Source organism: Symphalangus syndactylus, chromosome 7 (assembly GCF_028878055.3).
Source record: "Symphalangus syndactylus isolate Jambi chromosome 7, NHGRI_mSymSyn1-v2.1_pri, whole genome shotgun sequence".
NCBI lineage: Eukaryota > Metazoa > Chordata > Mammalia > Primates > Hylobatidae > Symphalangus > Symphalangus syndactylus.
In genome coordinates, this window is record NC_072429.2 from 98,718,060 (window position 1) to 98,734,659 (window position 16,600).

Sequence of the window (16,600 nt, forward strand, 5' to 3'; positions counted from 1 at the left end):
CCATACAGATTTCAGATAATCATGTTTGTCAGTTTTTATTGACATGAGTAAAATCTGTTATAGCACCAAATCACTTTTATAATACATTGAATCAAAACTAGTAGCTTAGAAAAATGTTTTCAGTGAGAAATACATGGTTATGCCCCTCACCTTGAAGAATGAGTCTCAAGAAACTGATGGAAATGTTCAAACTCCAGTTTGTTGTTAAGCAGATCACTAAACTTAAAATGCTTGTATTCTGCAGGAACATTATCCCAATATTCTGTTTGTTTAGAGATGTTAGAGAGTGATAAAATGCCAGTTCCAATTTCACAAGTGGTGTCCTAGTGAAATAGTACTTTTCAGAAAAAATCTCTTAAACACAACAAATTGTTTACAATTTTAAGTACAGAAACTGAAAGAAAAATCAACCATTAGGCCAAAGCCATTTAATAATTCAATGGCAGAGTGCGTAAACACTTTAGAATCTGGTAAAGAATCTGGTTCAGATTCTAACAACCTGGATAAAGAATCTGGTTCAGATTCTAACATATCAAATTCTGTTCTGCTTATTTTCATTCCATTCCCTTCTTTTCATAAATATTTAGTAAATATTTACTATACAAAGCACTTGCTTGTAAATTATTAACTTTATTTTTCTAAGTATAGAAGTAAAATGTCTTTTGTAACAAGAAAATAAAAATCATGCATAATACTACCATTCAAAGATAACCACCATTAACATTTTTAATACATCCTTCCAGTCTTACTTATATATATATATATATATATACATGTAGTTTATAAAAAATGAAGAAAAGTATAAAAATAAAAACAAAAAATAAAAAGTGAAGATTAGATACTATGATGGTTGCATATAGTTCAGCAGATTGAATTCATGAAGAGATTTACAACGTCTGATGTAGTTTCAAAATATAAAGATAGGATTATGCACCTATTTATAGTTTTGTGACCTGGTTCTTTTTCTTAATAATGTAGCATAAACATAAGACATTCTTTTATAACATAATTTTTAAAAGTTATAGAGTAATACAAGCTACGTATCTAATAATACATCCTTCAAATATAATATTAAAATATAATATAAATATAATCACCTTCATATAAAAGTTAATTTTTAGGTAATTTTATGACCTCTGATGTTTTGTGAACAGTTTACAAGCATGAAAGGGCAAAGGGGAAAAGAGGCTTATTCTTTGTAAGGCCCTTCCTTATATAATTCCTTACATAACTAATTCATCTCCCTATTTGTTTTTGTAAAGGATTCATGAGATAAGCTACCAATGTTTTAAAAATTAATTTTCCTTATGTAGAAGGATTGTGGATAGTGTTACAAAGTTTAGTTCATAGAGTTTACAATACAACCTTATATCATGCTACCTTTATGGATTTTTATGTATCCTTTGTAAGCTAGTAGTAGTGTATCAAATAGAGAACTTCTGGATAAGAATAAAAATTTCAGATATGTACAAAGAAGAAAGTTTAAAAAAACTCACCTGAAACTTTACCACTCAGAGTTAACTATCTTTAATATTTTGGTGAGTGTCTTTTCAGATATTTCTTTTTATACATATGGATAAATGCAGAAATACATATATAATTTTACATAAAGAAGATAATACCATACTAGTGTTTCTGTTCCAAAAATTTTAATATACCTTAAACACTTTCCAGGTCAATTAACTGTCATTTTTATGTAGATGCACAAAATTAATTTTATGACTTTAAGGATTTATATGTTTACTTAGCCAATCCAAAAGATTCAACTTTATGAATCAAAATAACACTTTAATATCCTAATCAATCTTATGATCTTTTTACCGTCTTCCTCAATTCCTTCCTATACTTTTTCTTTATTGTTTTCCCTATTGCTGTCACACAACAGTTTCTTTTCTGTTTAGAAAACTTAATTTAACTGTTTTGTAACCTGACAACAAATAGAAAGAGCAGCTGCCATATAGAAAATAACTGATAACATTCAAAGGAATATAACACAGTTGAAGGTTCCAATGTCTGGTCTTAGCCAAGGCAAATGAGTGGCCTGGCTCCCTCTCAAATACCTCATCTGCTTTGTTTTTCTGGCTCCCTTGTCAAATATGTCAATAAAATGTAAAACCTGTCAAATGCAGCATGCTAAGCAAAGGAACAGCAGAAAAATGAAACTGCCTATCCACTACTCTATAATATATGATCTCCTCACTCTACAATCTCCCCCGGCCCAATACATAAAGTGGTAACCCTCTCCAGGATAAAAAGTTTATTTTTCTAAGTAGAAAGTTGCCTTACCTCAGCTTTCTTGGAAAATGTCTCTTTATGCAAAGCCTGTAGCTTTCTGAAGTATGTGGAGTCTAACTGTCGAGTTTCTTCCACCAGCTCTACCTAAAAAAAATAAATAAAGCTTGTGACATCAAGAGAATGTACAATTTGCTAGTAACAGTGGGCCGAAAAACAAATACAGTTGCCAATAAAGGAAATTATTTTCAAAGCAAAAGCAGGAAGATAACATAGTTTAAAAGATTAGCTACAGCAGGATCACACTTGAAAAGGATGCAATAAAAAATGCATACATTTCTATGTAATGATATAGTGCCACCAAAGATCATTCCTCCTTTCTGGAGGAATATAAACTTACAAATGATGCAAATATATTAGTCACATTTCCAGCTTCTATTCAGTATAACTTGACAATAGTCATGAAAGCAGATGCCACTAGCTTTAGGAACAAAATAATTCACAGAACAAGAAATGATCAGACTCCATGTTGTTATTAGTATGTGAGCAAAGGCTTTAATGCTGTAGAGTAAGAGAGGAGACCGTCAATCATCAAATAAAACCTCATAGCAGGTCTCTGGCTTCAGAGTTTGTAATGTACTGTTTCATATAGTCAGGAGAACAAGACCATTTTCTATTTCTCTATTGCAGGGGAAAACCAACTTGGCTGAAGAGCTGCTTGAGAACTTTCTGTATTTAATAGCTAGCTTTGGTAGTCTGCTGAGTTATTCTTTTTTGGGAAAGAGTCTACAGAATACAGTCAGCTGAGCTTTTAGATAAGTCCTCATACTTCCAGAAGGAAGTTTCTGGAACTAAGAGAGATTTATTTTTCCTCCTACTAAAAACTGTACAATTTGTTTCATCCATTTTATAAGAATCATGACTAATGCCGAACCTTTTTGGTTTAGGGAAGTTAGTTATAATTCCAAACCTTTTTTTTTTTTTTTTAAACCATTGCATCCTCTATGGCATACACTATATTTAAAATAATGACTGGAGAGAATTTTTTAAAACTTCATCCGATATCCAAATTTTCTTACTGTAATAAATGCATTTTTATGATAAAAAGGATACTAGGCTAATTTTTCAGGACAAAGAGAAATCTAATTATTTTGGTCATTGAACTTAGTAAATTATAACAGTTGTTTCAGTCACGATCCAATAAGGTAACTCTATCCAAGGTGTTTTGGTATTAATTTTGTATAACGATCTAAGAAGTTGTTGAGGAGATATGAACAAAGAGTAACAATGCAAAGACAGCAGAGTTCCACCTGAAATGACCTCAGGTACACAGTACATGCATTAACTTAATATAAAAAGTATACATAGATGGTTTTAATTTATGATTCAAAGTAAATATTTAAATAAATTGCCTCCACCCATTAATAAAATAGTGAAAATATTCAAGCATTGAGGCTTAAAATGACCTCTTTCAGGATGACAAAAGACATGTGGAAACTTGTATCCAGTCAAGCAGTCTGACCTGACGAACATCTGGGGGTACTTTAATAGAAGTACCGAAGTCAGAGGATCTGCTTTCCACAACACATATGAAACGTTTATGTTTTCCATAGGTGTTATATTAACTGAAACTCATCTAGCATAAAATGAAATAGGCTTTTCTGTTAGTCAAAATTCAGGCCACTGCTGAAAAGTAGCAAGAAGGGCATATTTACTTATTCACACGAAACCAAAACTCAGATTTCTCTACTCTGACATACTTGTATGGACAGCAAAAATGACATAAAGTCTTTCGTTAGGCAACAATAAGAAAACCGGCACACACACACAAAAAAATCAAGTGATGCCACTGCATTCCAGCCTGGGTGACAGAGCGAGACTCTGTCTCAAAAAAAAAAAAAAAAAAAAAAAAAAAAAAAAAAAAAAAAAAAAAAAATCAAGTGGGTAAATACTTTCCCTGCCCAAATTTTGAGGCTACCCAAATCTTAACTCTAAATCTTAGGGCCATGTGAGACCTTTTTCAGTTTTTCTCTTACAAGTTAACAATGCTGCTTATCATCAGCAGTAAACCTAATAATTTTGTATTTTTATTTTTATTTATTTATTTTTATTTTTTTTTTAGACCGAGTTTTGCTCTTGGCATCCAGGCTGGAGTGCAATGGTGCGATCTTGGCTCACTGCAACCTCTGCCTCCCAGGTTCAAGCAATTCTCCTGCCTCAGACTCCCAAGTAGCTGGGATTACAGGCGCCCACCACCACGCCTGGCTAATTTTTGTATTTTTAGTAGAGATGGGTTTTCACCACGTTGGCTAGGCTGGTCTTGAACTCCTGACCTCAGGTGATCCACCCGCCTCGGCCTCCCAAAGTGCTGGGATAACAGGCGTGAGTATTGTAGTAAACCTGAATGGTTTCACACTCAATTTATCAGTGGCACGGTACCTTTTTATAAGCAATTTGGTCCGATTTTACCATCTTTGTCCATGGCTCAAGAAGGAGGAGAAGGATATATTCCTCTGCTGTGTCAAAAAGGTCTTCAAATGGTGGCTGTATTTTCATATAAATTTCTTTTTTCTTTTCCTGTTGGAGTCCAATGTCAAGAGTGGCAGAAGGAGCAACGTATGTGGCAAAAAGATACTGAAGGAGAAGAGGAAAGAAGGGAGAGGATGTTGAGAGAAGCCACAATGGTTAGCAGACACCTCAAAATAGGCATTTTTTAAAAACTAAGAGAAGGCAAATAAGCCCACGTGATATTTTTCTTGAAAATATGGGTAAAACTACTTAACACGAAGCAATGCATCTATTCAAAAGACTTTGTTTTTCCTTTTGTTTTCCAATTTCTTCATCAGTAATTAGTCAATTTTTCTCAGATTACAAAAATCTGAGGAAGCACTAAATATTATTATGGTAAATTTGAGTTTATGTGCCTCTGTTTTTTCCTTTATGTTCACAACATTTCTAACACATTTGTGTTACTTTCCAAAGTGGCTTGAAATACTTTTTTTTGGCAACAAGAGGCAAGAATACACTAGGACTAAAAAGCTGGCTATTAGTCTTCTGGAGACCCAACAGACTACCTGCCCTACCAAATTGAGCTTCAGAGTTCTTAAGACTGTTGCTAATTATCCCTTTCTGCCATTAAGTCTTTCCATCTGGTATCCAATGCTGTGGAAGACATAAGGAAAAGCATAAGAGCGAATGGAGGCCAGGTGCAGTGGCTCACGCCTGTAATCCCAGCATTTTGGGAGGCCAAGGTGGGTGGATCACTTGAGGTCAGGAGTTCAAGACGAGCCTGGCCAATATGGTGAACCCCTGTCTCTACTAAAAATACAAAAATTAGCCAGGCATGGTGGTGCACACCTGTAATCACAGCTACTTAGGAGGTTGAGGCAGAAGTAATTGCTTGAACCCGGGCAGCAGAGATTGCGGTGGGCCAAGATCAAGATCATGCCACTGCACTCCAGCCTGGGTGACAAAGTGAGACTCCATCTCAAAAGAAAAAAAAAAAAGAGTGAATGGAAAGATATACATAGAACCTCCAGCAAACCTGCCACAAATATCTGTTCCATTCTACTAATTGTCATGTTTCTCAATAATAGTTACATATATCTGAGAAGCAATTTAATAACATTTTGTTTAAAAAATGTTTGCATACTGGATATGTCATGCCCTGACATTTTAAATCAAGTTTTACTAAAAATCTCTAGTTAACTTATACTTTATTTCAATTTTATTTCACATACTTAGAATTTGAACCTGATAATATCTAGATCAACTCAGAATAGACAGATACAGATATAAATTTGTACCAAACAGCAAGTAATAGTCTTATTTAAAATAATCTTTTAAAAGACTTAAAGGGTCCATGTTAACAACATAAGCATTTACTGAGTACTCCATCTACTGCATCTTAGACACTTGGCTAGGTGCTATGTATGCAAAGATTAATGAACAAGAGTCAATGCCTATTCTGAAGAAGCCAATTTGGTGGTGACATGGAGATGAATATCAATGGTTATAATACAGTATGGTAAGTGCTATAAGAGAGGTATGTACTATAAATAAGATCTTTAATGATTCTTTTAAGCTCATCTCCCATTAATCATCTTTCAAATTTTACATTCAAATACAAAGTTTCTATAATTTCCCTAAGTCTTGCTATTTTGCCATTTCATACCATTGCACATATTGTTCCTTCCATCATGGATGTCTACACTACCCCACATATCTTGTCTGCTTGATAAACTAATTTAGAGTTTAAAACCAACATGAGGCCGGGCACAGTGGCTCACACCTGTAATCCCAGCACTTTGGGAGGCCGAGGTGGGCAGATCACAAGGTCAAGAGATCGAGACCATCCTGGCAAACATGGTGAAACCCCATCTCTACCAAAAATACAAAAATTAGCTGGGCATGGTGGTAGGTGCCTGTAGTCCCAGCTACTTAGGTATCTGGTAGCTGGTAGATTCACTGGTATATCTCCAATTCCTAGAACTGTTCTTGGCAGACAGTAGATGCTACAAACATTTAATAAATTTTCCAAATCCTTAGAAAATACTCATTTATGTATTGGACTAGGGAAGGAAAAAATTCTAGAAACTCTTCACAGAGAAGATAATTCTTTTTTTTTTTTTTGAGACGGAGTCTCGCTCTGTCGCCCGGGCTGGAGTGCAGTGGCGCAATCTCGGCTCACTGCAAGCTCCACCTCCCAGGTTCACGCCATTCTCCTGCCTCAGCCTCTCCGAGTAGCTGGGACTACAGGTGCCCGCCACCATGCCCGGCTAATTTTTTTTTTTTTTTTTTTTTTTGTATTTTTTAGTAGAGATGGGGTTTCACCGTGGTCTTGATCTCCTGACCTCGTGATCCGCCCGCCTCGGCCTCCCAAAGTGCTGGGATTACAAGCGTGAGCCACCGTGCCCGGCCTCTTTTTTTTTTTAAAGAGATGGGGTCTTACTATGTTGCTCAGGCTAATCTCGAACTCCTGGGCTCAAGCAATCTGCCCACCTTGACATCCCAAAGTGCTGGAATTAACAGGTGTAAGCCACCATGCCTGGCCTCCAGAAGATAATTGTTAAGCTGAATCTCTAAAGATAAGTTGGAGTCAATAATCAGACAATAGAGGAGGGTTGATGAAAGATGGCCCAAGCAGAAGCAAAACACAGGTCAATGCATGGAGGCCTACGGGAGCTTTAAAACCTATGGAGAGATTTTAGGCTTCAAGTAGATAACACTGGCTAAAGGAAAGAGGTGAATAAGAGAAGATACTTTAAAGGGAGGCAGAGACCAGAGCATGAACATGATCTTTTATCCTTTGTTAAGGAATTTGAATTTTTACCTAATGATAAATTGGGGAATCTTTGAAGGATTTTAACTGAGGAGTGATGTCATTGGATATGATAGTTTGAGTAAGATCAATATTTGAGGCAGTTTGGAAGTTATTTCAATAGCTAGACAAGAAATTATACACCACCTTCACCCCTTGCTTGCTTTTTTGCAGTAGCCTCTTAACTGGTCTTCCCAGACTCCTCTTTGCTTTCTTACAGTCTATTCTTACCACAGCAGACAGAAAAATCCTTTTGTGCAGCACTCCTCTGCTCAAACTCTCTAGCAGCTTCCCGTCTCACACGCAATAAAAGTCAAAATCCTTATAATTACCTATAAATGGAGTTCTTGGAAGTCTTGCAATGATGAGGAGACAAGGATTATAGTTCAGGACTTGTCAGTGGGGAAGTCCCTGTAAACATCCTAAGCTCTCAAAACACCCTGAGAGCAGGAATGGACTAGATATTGACTCCAGCCTCGAGTTTTTAACGTGCCAAAAGAAAATAACTGCCAACCTATAATTCTATGTCTAGCAAAAACACCCCTCCAAAATAAAAACAAAATAAAGATGTTATAAATCAACAGATAAAAACAGAGACTTCATCACCAGCAGATCTGTACTAAATGAAATATTAGATGGAGGCTCTAGACAAAAGCAGGATGGACTAGAAAACAATGGAAAGTACAAATATGTGGGTAAATATCAATAAGTACTTATTGCAAAATAAAATGATAATAATGAATAAAGTCAGAAGAAATAGTAAAAGAGCCTGAGAAATAGAAGTCAGAGAGATAAGAGGTAAACCAAGTCAGAGTAATGCTGCAGAAGCCAAATGAAGAGTTAGCTTAAAGACAGGAGACAGCAATAAACGGTGTTTTATATATATATTTTTTATATATATAAAATATAGATATTTTATAATTATAGATATAGATATATATAAATTCTATATTTATAATTATATAGATATATATAAAATATATATAAAATATATACATATATAATATATATAATATATATAAAATATATACATATATATAATATATATATACATATGTATATGTAAAGACATTAAAACAACAAAACAATCAAAGGTGCTGGTTAAAGTGCAATTGAAATGATCTACTGTGAGGTCCATGACACGTAGGAAAGCAAACGAGGTCAAAATCAGGGTAGTAATTTGCAGGGTAGAGTATCAAGGAACCAGTGATTAAGATAAGGGAGGGCATGTAGAGTAGTTAAAAGGGAATACTAAAGTTCAGAATATAATAGGCATTCAATAGATACTTGCTGAGTATATAAATGAGAGATGAGTGGCTTAAAGCAAAACAGTGATTTGAAGGAAATTTCACAGGTCAAGAATTTAAAGCTGGCAGGGTGTGGTAGCTCATTCCTGTAATCTCAGCACTTTGGGAGGCCAAGGTGGGAGAATCACTTGAGGCCAGGAGTTTGAGATTACAGTGAAATATGATGGTGCCACCGTACTCCAGACTGGGTGACAAGAGTGAGGAGAGAGACAGAGAGGGAGAGACAGTGAGAGAGAGAAAAAGAAAAGAAAGAAACAGAGAGAGAGAGAGAGAGTTTTTGAAAGTAAACTAATTAAAATAATGCCTTAGGTAAATTATGAAACTAAAGATTAAAATTATCGAATTAACAACATTTAAAAATATAGGATTTGCTCCAATAATTCCAAATTTACTTCAAAGAAAAGAAAATTTAACAGCCTAAATTACTTACATTAAAAATCAGTAGTCAGGCTAAATTAGGGCAGAAATACTATTTTTGAAATAAGTTTTTTTCTTTTGCAATTCAAAACTACAGTTTAAAAAGATCTGATGTGCTACATATCAGATTCTCATATGTTGAGCATTCTGGTTAGTAAAAGAAAAGTTCTCATATAGAAATCAGGATAACGTCTTTGATTTTTTTTTTTTTTTTTTTTTTTTTTGAGACGGAGTCTCGCTTTATCGCCCAGGCCAGAGTGCAGTGGCGTGATCTTGGCTCACTGCAAGCTCCGCCTCTTGGGTTCATGCCATTCCCCTGCCTCAGCCTCCCAGATAGCTGGGACTACAGGTGCCCGCCACCATGCCCAGCTAATTTTTTGTATTTTTAGTAGAGATGGGATTTCACCATGTTAGCCAGGATGGTCTCAAAATCCTGACCTCGTGATCCGCCCACCTCGGCCTCCCAAAGTGCTTGGATTACAGGCGTAAGCCATGGCGCATGGCCTGATTTCTTTTTTTAAATGAGAACAGAGAAGAGGGTAAAGTAGGAAAGAAGTTGAAATGGTGGCTAGGATAACAATGACAGCTGTTAGGATTGTCAGCCTCTGGTGGATGCCTAAATCTATTTCCCTTCTCTTTTACTCTCAGTCTTGCCTTTATTCTTTCTGTTTTATCTTTAAGATTTAGTGCTACCCTCAGTTCCATGAGATAATCTATGTGTGATTTAGATAGTCTACTACTATATTTATACTATGGTGGACACTTCATGATGCTCTGTTGAAGCTAAGTTTCTGCATATGATTGTATCCAACTGCCTTGGGCTTTTTACCTTCTTAAATTTTGCTTTATGATTTTCTTCAAAATAAGTTTCTCTTTATTTTACCACTTACCATATTAGTAGAACAACTTCCTCTCTCTGACCATACTTTTCATCTATTTCTATCTCCTCACCAAGCTTTTCTTCACCTTCAGCACAATCCGAAGGTTATTCTTGTCCTCTAAATAAATCATGCACCAGCTGCTTTATCTTACTTTCTTAGACAATTGGGACTGAGAACTGTCCATTATTTCAACTATACTCTTACCAACATCCCTAATTCCTCCCCACTCTATCCTCAAGTTCCTAATAAAAACATGACTGACTCCATTATAAATAGACTTGAAAAAAAACTTAGCTGCAATCAAAAAGTTTGTTACATTTTTGCTTATTTCTAATCAATGCCATTTCCCATTTTAAAACTGCCATCCTCTTTAATGCTCCCAACTGTATTCGTACACTTCTTAACTTTCAGTAGACTTTATCTTCCACGTAACTGGGAAAAACCACTGGTATAAATGCCCTCAGCTTTCCTCTCAAGAGCTCTCTTCTAAATCTTTTTGTTTCTCTGATGTCTCAAAGACATCCTTCCAATCCTAAGCCATTCAGGTGTGCTCGACCGTGTTCCTCCAGAGCCTGTAACACCAATTATTTTCTTAGTGCCTTGTTTCTTTAATCTACCTCTTCACTCATTCCATTTCCTTCTTTATGCTACAAAGTTGTTGAAATCTAGTGCCTCTCTCATTCTAAAATATTTTTCCTGACTCTGTTTTGCCCCCTACTTCTTATCCTACTTCTCTCTTCCCTCTCTCTACAAGTCTCCATAATCACTCCTCAATCTATGGAAGTCTGGCTTCCATGCCAATGACAATGATCTCAAAGATCACTAAAAACCACATAATCGCCAATTCAATAGCTTCCTTCCTTAATCTTCATTCAACCTGATCTCTTATGCAGCTTTAATACTGCTTATTATCTCCTCTCTCCTTGACTCTCTTTCCTCTGACTTCGCCAACCCTTTCTCTTGATTCTATGCCAATTTCCGCTTCTTCTCAGGCTCTTTGCTGATTCCTTTTCCTCCATTCCTCCCTTAAAAGACGACACTCACTAAAGTTCTATGCTCAACTACACCTTCTCAGTTCATGCCCCTACAGTTTCTCACATGAGCCAAGCACTCCCTCACAGGACTTTTGTACTCTGCACTCTATCCCTTCTATGCTCTCTACTCTCATCTTCTTTTCCACTTTCACTGGGCTTCTATTCATCCTAAAGATTCAGCTTCCTTGGCTCCTGAAGTCTGGCTTAAGAATCCATCCTGTGTGTTCCCATGGACGCTGTACTTTTATGTTTTTCCCATTGGACTCTACATTCTACAAAGACAGAGACTGGGTATACTTTGTTTATTACTGTATCCCTAGCATCTGGCATAATGTGAAATTTAGAATGAGTGGATGAATGGAAGACTTCATCTAGCCCCCAAAATTTAACAATCAATGTGGAAGAACTCCATATATTAATACTAATAGCTTTAGACCTGATTTCTTCCCTGAACTCAAAACCTCTGCTTCTAGCAGCCTACTTTGTTATAGCTACATGAATATCTTCCAGACCCTCAATGACTCAATAATATAGCAAATTATCCTTTCCTAACTTCTAAAGCCTCTCCCTTCCTCCTGTGTTTCCAGTTTTCTTTTCTTTCTTTTTTTTTTTCTTTTCTTTTCTTTCTTTCTTCTTGAGATGGAGTCTCGCTCTGTCACCCAGGCTGGAGTGCAGTGGCATGATCTCAACTCACTGCAACCTCTGCCTGCCAGGTTCAAGCGATTCTTGTGCATCAGCCTCCTGAGTAGCTGGGACCACAGGCACGCACCACCATGCCAGGCTAATTTTTGTATTTTTAGTAGAGACAGGGTTTCACCATGTCAGCCAGGCTGGTCTTGAACTCCTGATCTCAAGTAATCTGCCTGCCTTGGCCTCCCAAAGTTCTGGGATTACAAGCGTGAGCCACCATGCCTGGCCTCTAGTTTTCATTAATAATATACCATTCATAGTATAATTTTTGACTCTTCCCTGCACTCCCCTTTTTTGTTCTCAAATGCAAATCCTATGAATTTAATCTCTCCAATGAAACAAGGAGAAACTAACAAAAACAAATACAAAAATATCAGGAGGAAATAAGTAGCATAACTTCCATCTCAAGAAACGTCATAAAACTCAGTTTTCTGACCAAGCAAGGCCAGATCTTTCCCAGGTTACTGTCTGCTACCTTTCTTCCTGACCTCACACTCATATTTTGCTCTAGCCATGGGGATTCATGCATATTATTTAGCTACAGAGTCTGCAGTCTCTACGAGCTATATAATTGGGACAGTCATGTGTCCCTACTCTGGTCTAAGCCTACTGTCTTGGCATAATTATTAGTAGTTTCATTCTAAAAAGCATCTGGGTTTAGATGACAAATTATATGGTTCCTCTATATTTAATTGTCATCAGTTAGATAAATTCTGAAGTTTCTCTAAAACAAGACTCCTAGAAACACTTGACACATATTTAAAGCTGAAAATAATGCAAAGAAAAGCAGAAGATGTTCTGTAATAAGAAACAGACATTTGTCTAATTCTCAATCATATTAATTGAATAGCTATACTCGAATGCCAACATCTCAAACCAAGAATATACAATTTAGAACTTAGGTTGATGCTTCATAGACTTCCCTGTTAAAAATAAACTAGAGAGGAGAGGGGAGGAAAAAAGAAATGAACTAAATGATTGCACCTAAATGTAGGTATTAATTTGCCCTTCCACTTTTTTTCTTTTGCTTCCTCACCACGTTTATTGAATTATTGTCACCCAAACAATTTCTCTTTGTTCAAGAATATCAACCCCCATCTGACAAGCAGCATAATCCTTAATAATAATACACTCTCCTGCTGGGTGCGGTGGCTCACACCTGTAATCCCAGCACTTTGGGAGGCCGAGGCAGGTGGATCAGGAGGTCAGGAGATCGAGACCATCCTGGCTAACACGGTGAAACCCTGTCTCTACTAAAAATACAAAAAATTAGCCGGGCGTGGTGGCGGGCGCCTGAAGTCCCAGCTGCTCAGGAGGCTGAGATAGGAGAATGGCGTGAACCCGGGAGGCAGAGCTTGCAGTGAGCCGAGATCGGGCCACTGCATTCCAGCCTGGGCGACAGAGCGAGTCTTGGTCTCAAAAAAATAAGTAAATTAATAATAATATACCTAATGTTAAATGATGAGTTACTGGGTTCAGCACACCAACATGGCACATGTATACATATGTAACTAACCTGCATGTTGTGCACATGTACCCTAAAACTTAAAGTATAATTTAAAATAATAATAATAATAATAATATACTCTCCCTACATCCCTGATTCCTTACCAGTCTTTTTTTTTTTTTTTTTAAACAGGGGCTTGCTCTGTCACCCACACTGAAGGGCAGTGGCGTGATCTCGGCTCACTGAAACCTCTGCCTCCTGGGCTCAAGCAATCTTCTTGTCAACTTTCATCACCATGCTCCACTAATTTTTAAAAAATATTTTGTAGAGACGAGGTCTCATTATGTTGCCCAGGCTGGTCTCAAACTCCTAGGCTCAAGTGATCCTTCCCTCTTGGCTTCCCAAAGTACTGGGATTACAAGCATGAGCCACCATGCCCAGTCCTTTATTGAAAAATCACAGAACGGGAAGCATTAAAAAGGGGCTTGTGAGATCATCCAATCCATCGCATCCCAAGCCTACATTACACACATTTGTTGTCTTTCATTGAAGTTGTCTCTGTTGTTCCTCACCTCCCCAGGATGGTAGGGACACAGGTGGTTAACGGAGTAAGGATGAGAAAACTGAATTCAGTTTGTCAATTCTTTATTAGCCCATACAGTAAAATTATAGTACATTTAAACTGAATTATGGTACTAAAATCTGAAGATGTCTTTCTAATAATCCAAGGCAATCTGTAAGTGGATAACAAACAACTGAGTATATATATATATACATATATATGTATATATATATACATGTATATATATATACATATATATATACACATATATATATAGCAAATACAAGATATTGTAATTGTATATTAAAAAAAGTTTAAAAAGCTAAACAACACACTTAGAATCTTTATAAAGATGATAAAATCATTTTAAGTTGATATAAATTGACTTTAAGATGAAACGTAAAGATTATACTATATGATGTATAAATAATATAGTCTCATTATGGGTTAGAAACATTGTTTAAATATCCAAATCATTTGCTTTTTTACTGGCCACCCAGTTCTTCCTTTCTAGCCACAGAGTAAATAACAATGTAGCTCATGTTAGAGAAGAAAATGCTCCCTTCATATTCCAGTCAGCTACTCTGATTCACATTCAAGCAGAGATTCACTCACACACAGCTGTGGCCAACATGAGTCCAATTTAAACATTAACCTATGATGCTTTAACAACCCAGCAGGGAAGTTTTTGAGAAGGGATACAAGCACTGCCTGTCTGTGATCAAACTGCCTGGCACTGCACACAACATGGCTCTAAGCCTCATCTCTCCTGGAGACACTCAAAGGTTATGTAATCAGGAAATGCACAATGTGCTGCTCGCCCCGCACCTCTCTACACCTGTGCCTGTGACTCACTTTCTTGGCATCTGTATCAAAAAAAAAAAAAAAAAAGTAATGCCTGCCCCTAAAAAATCTTTTACAGACTTGAAATTCTGGGAGTTAATTTTCTAGCCTAACTGAACTGTCAATATTACTCAAGAGTTAACAAGACTAGCAAGAAAAAAGATGTGGGATGGATACCATGAGACAGAAGGAAGAACTGAATTGTTAATAGTTTTCAAAATCATTTTGAAATTGTGTGTTAATAAGCATATTCTTGGATAGAAGTGAATCCCCATCTCCTTTCAAATGTATCATAACGCATGCCAGGCTTACTTTTCCCACATTAATGTTTTCTTATTGAATGATAAGGTCTAGATAAACATACCTGAGAAATGAAAATTGTGTGTTTATTGAACTTATTCTTGTTTTTAACAATGTCAAAAGCAAAAAAAAAAAAATGGAAATATTTTCCACAACTGTCTGTACTATTTGGATTTATCTTTGTATCAAAGGCTAAATGATGACAGCTATGGGATTAGATTCCAATTAGCATACTGTAGAAGCACCCAGCAAAGTATTCTCACTGTGCCAAAGGTGAGCACAGGCTTTGGGAAGGTATCTTTTCCATAAGTAGGGGCCATTTGATGAGCTACAGCTTGACACTTATCTGCGTTCCAACAAAAACAAGAACAATTTCTCTGCAGCCTTAAAAGGCAAAGTCAGAAATAATACCAAATGTTGTAACACATGTGTTGATTTGTTATGTTACATTTCAGCTGTTAGTTATGTTAATGGAACAGTTTCACATACTTCATTTTGATGTATTTATTTTAATGATCATGTGTATGTATCTTGCTATGCTTGCCTGGTAACACTGATTACCTGATGTTCTGCTGTCACCACCAGGCCAGGACTGGAAGTAAGAAAGTGAAATGTAAAACTTTGGAACTGTATGACTTAAAATGAGTCCCTCAGTACATAAAGAATAAAATGTATTCAAAACCTATATATTGTGAGATCTTAATACTAGTTGACAGCATATCTCGTAAAGCATATCACCAGAGTAACTAAAATTGATGACATTTTAAAAGTAGACTTCCAATATGGTATTCCAGAGATTAGGAGAAAATATTCGTGCTTCAGCATTTTGTATCACTAATAAGAACCATTTTTTTAGACCCATTACTTGACTACAAAAGTAAAACAGGGAATTCTAATCATGTAATTAGTAAGGCAGCAGAAGGCATTTTAATATGTATCTTTCACATTCTTCTCGTAATTTTCCAAGATGCTCACCAAGACAGTATAAGAACTATAAAGCCATCTGCTGTTGCAAAGAAGTTATTATTATTATTTTTTAGACGGAATTTTGCTCTTGTTGCCCAGGCTGGAGTGCAATGGTGCAATCTCGGCTCACCGCAACCTCAGCCTCCCAGGTTCAAGCGATTCTCCTGCCTCAGCCTCCCGAGTAGCTGGAATTACAGGCACCTGCCACCATGCCCAGCTAATTTTGTATTTTTAGTAGCAATGAAGTTCTCCATGTTGGTCAGGCTGGTCTCTAACTCCCAACCTCAGGTGATCCACCCGCCTCGGCCTCCCAAAGTGCTGGGATTATAGGCGTGAGCCACTGCGCCCGGCCGCAATTTTCTTCTCCTTACCATCAAGTAGCACTAAGGTTCTGCCTGATGGACTGACAGGGTGGTATCAGCAAAGACCTAGCCAGCCCCTGGGAAAAAGAGATATTCCACAAAAGCCATGGCACTATTTCATACACTCTAAAGACAAAAGAAGAAAAAGCCTTTGGCTACTGAAATATACAAAGCTTTTTCATAAGCTCCTTCATGAAGTTCACAGTAAACTGTGCAGGACCTGGTGATTCTGGAGGAGA

The 16,600-nt window shown here is 36.7% G+C and overlaps 1 protein-coding gene and 1 non-coding gene across 3 annotated transcripts in view; one reads left to right on the forward strand and one right to left on the reverse strand.

Annotated features, from left to right (window-relative positions):
- RGS22 (regulator of G protein signaling 22) overlaps positions 1–16,600 on the reverse strand; it is a 154,420-nt gene that overhangs the window by 44,103 nt on the left and 93,717 nt on the right. For both annotated transcript variants that reach the window (XM_055286886.2, XM_055286885.2), the window contains exons 15-17: positions 4,672–4,866; positions 2,287–2,379; positions 151–323 (exon numbers count right to left, since the gene is read on the reverse strand). In XM_055286886.2, the coding sequence (XP_055142861.1) occupies positions 151–323; positions 2,287–2,379; positions 4,672–4,866 (461 nt within the window). The remainder of the gene's footprint in view (positions 1–150; positions 324–2,286; positions 2,380–4,671; positions 4,867–16,600) is intronic.
- On the forward strand, positions 839–907 carry LOC129487092 (small nucleolar RNA SNORD77). The gene has a single exon (XR_008659216.1). It is a non-coding gene; the product is annotated as a small nucleolar RNA SNORD77 (small nucleolar RNA).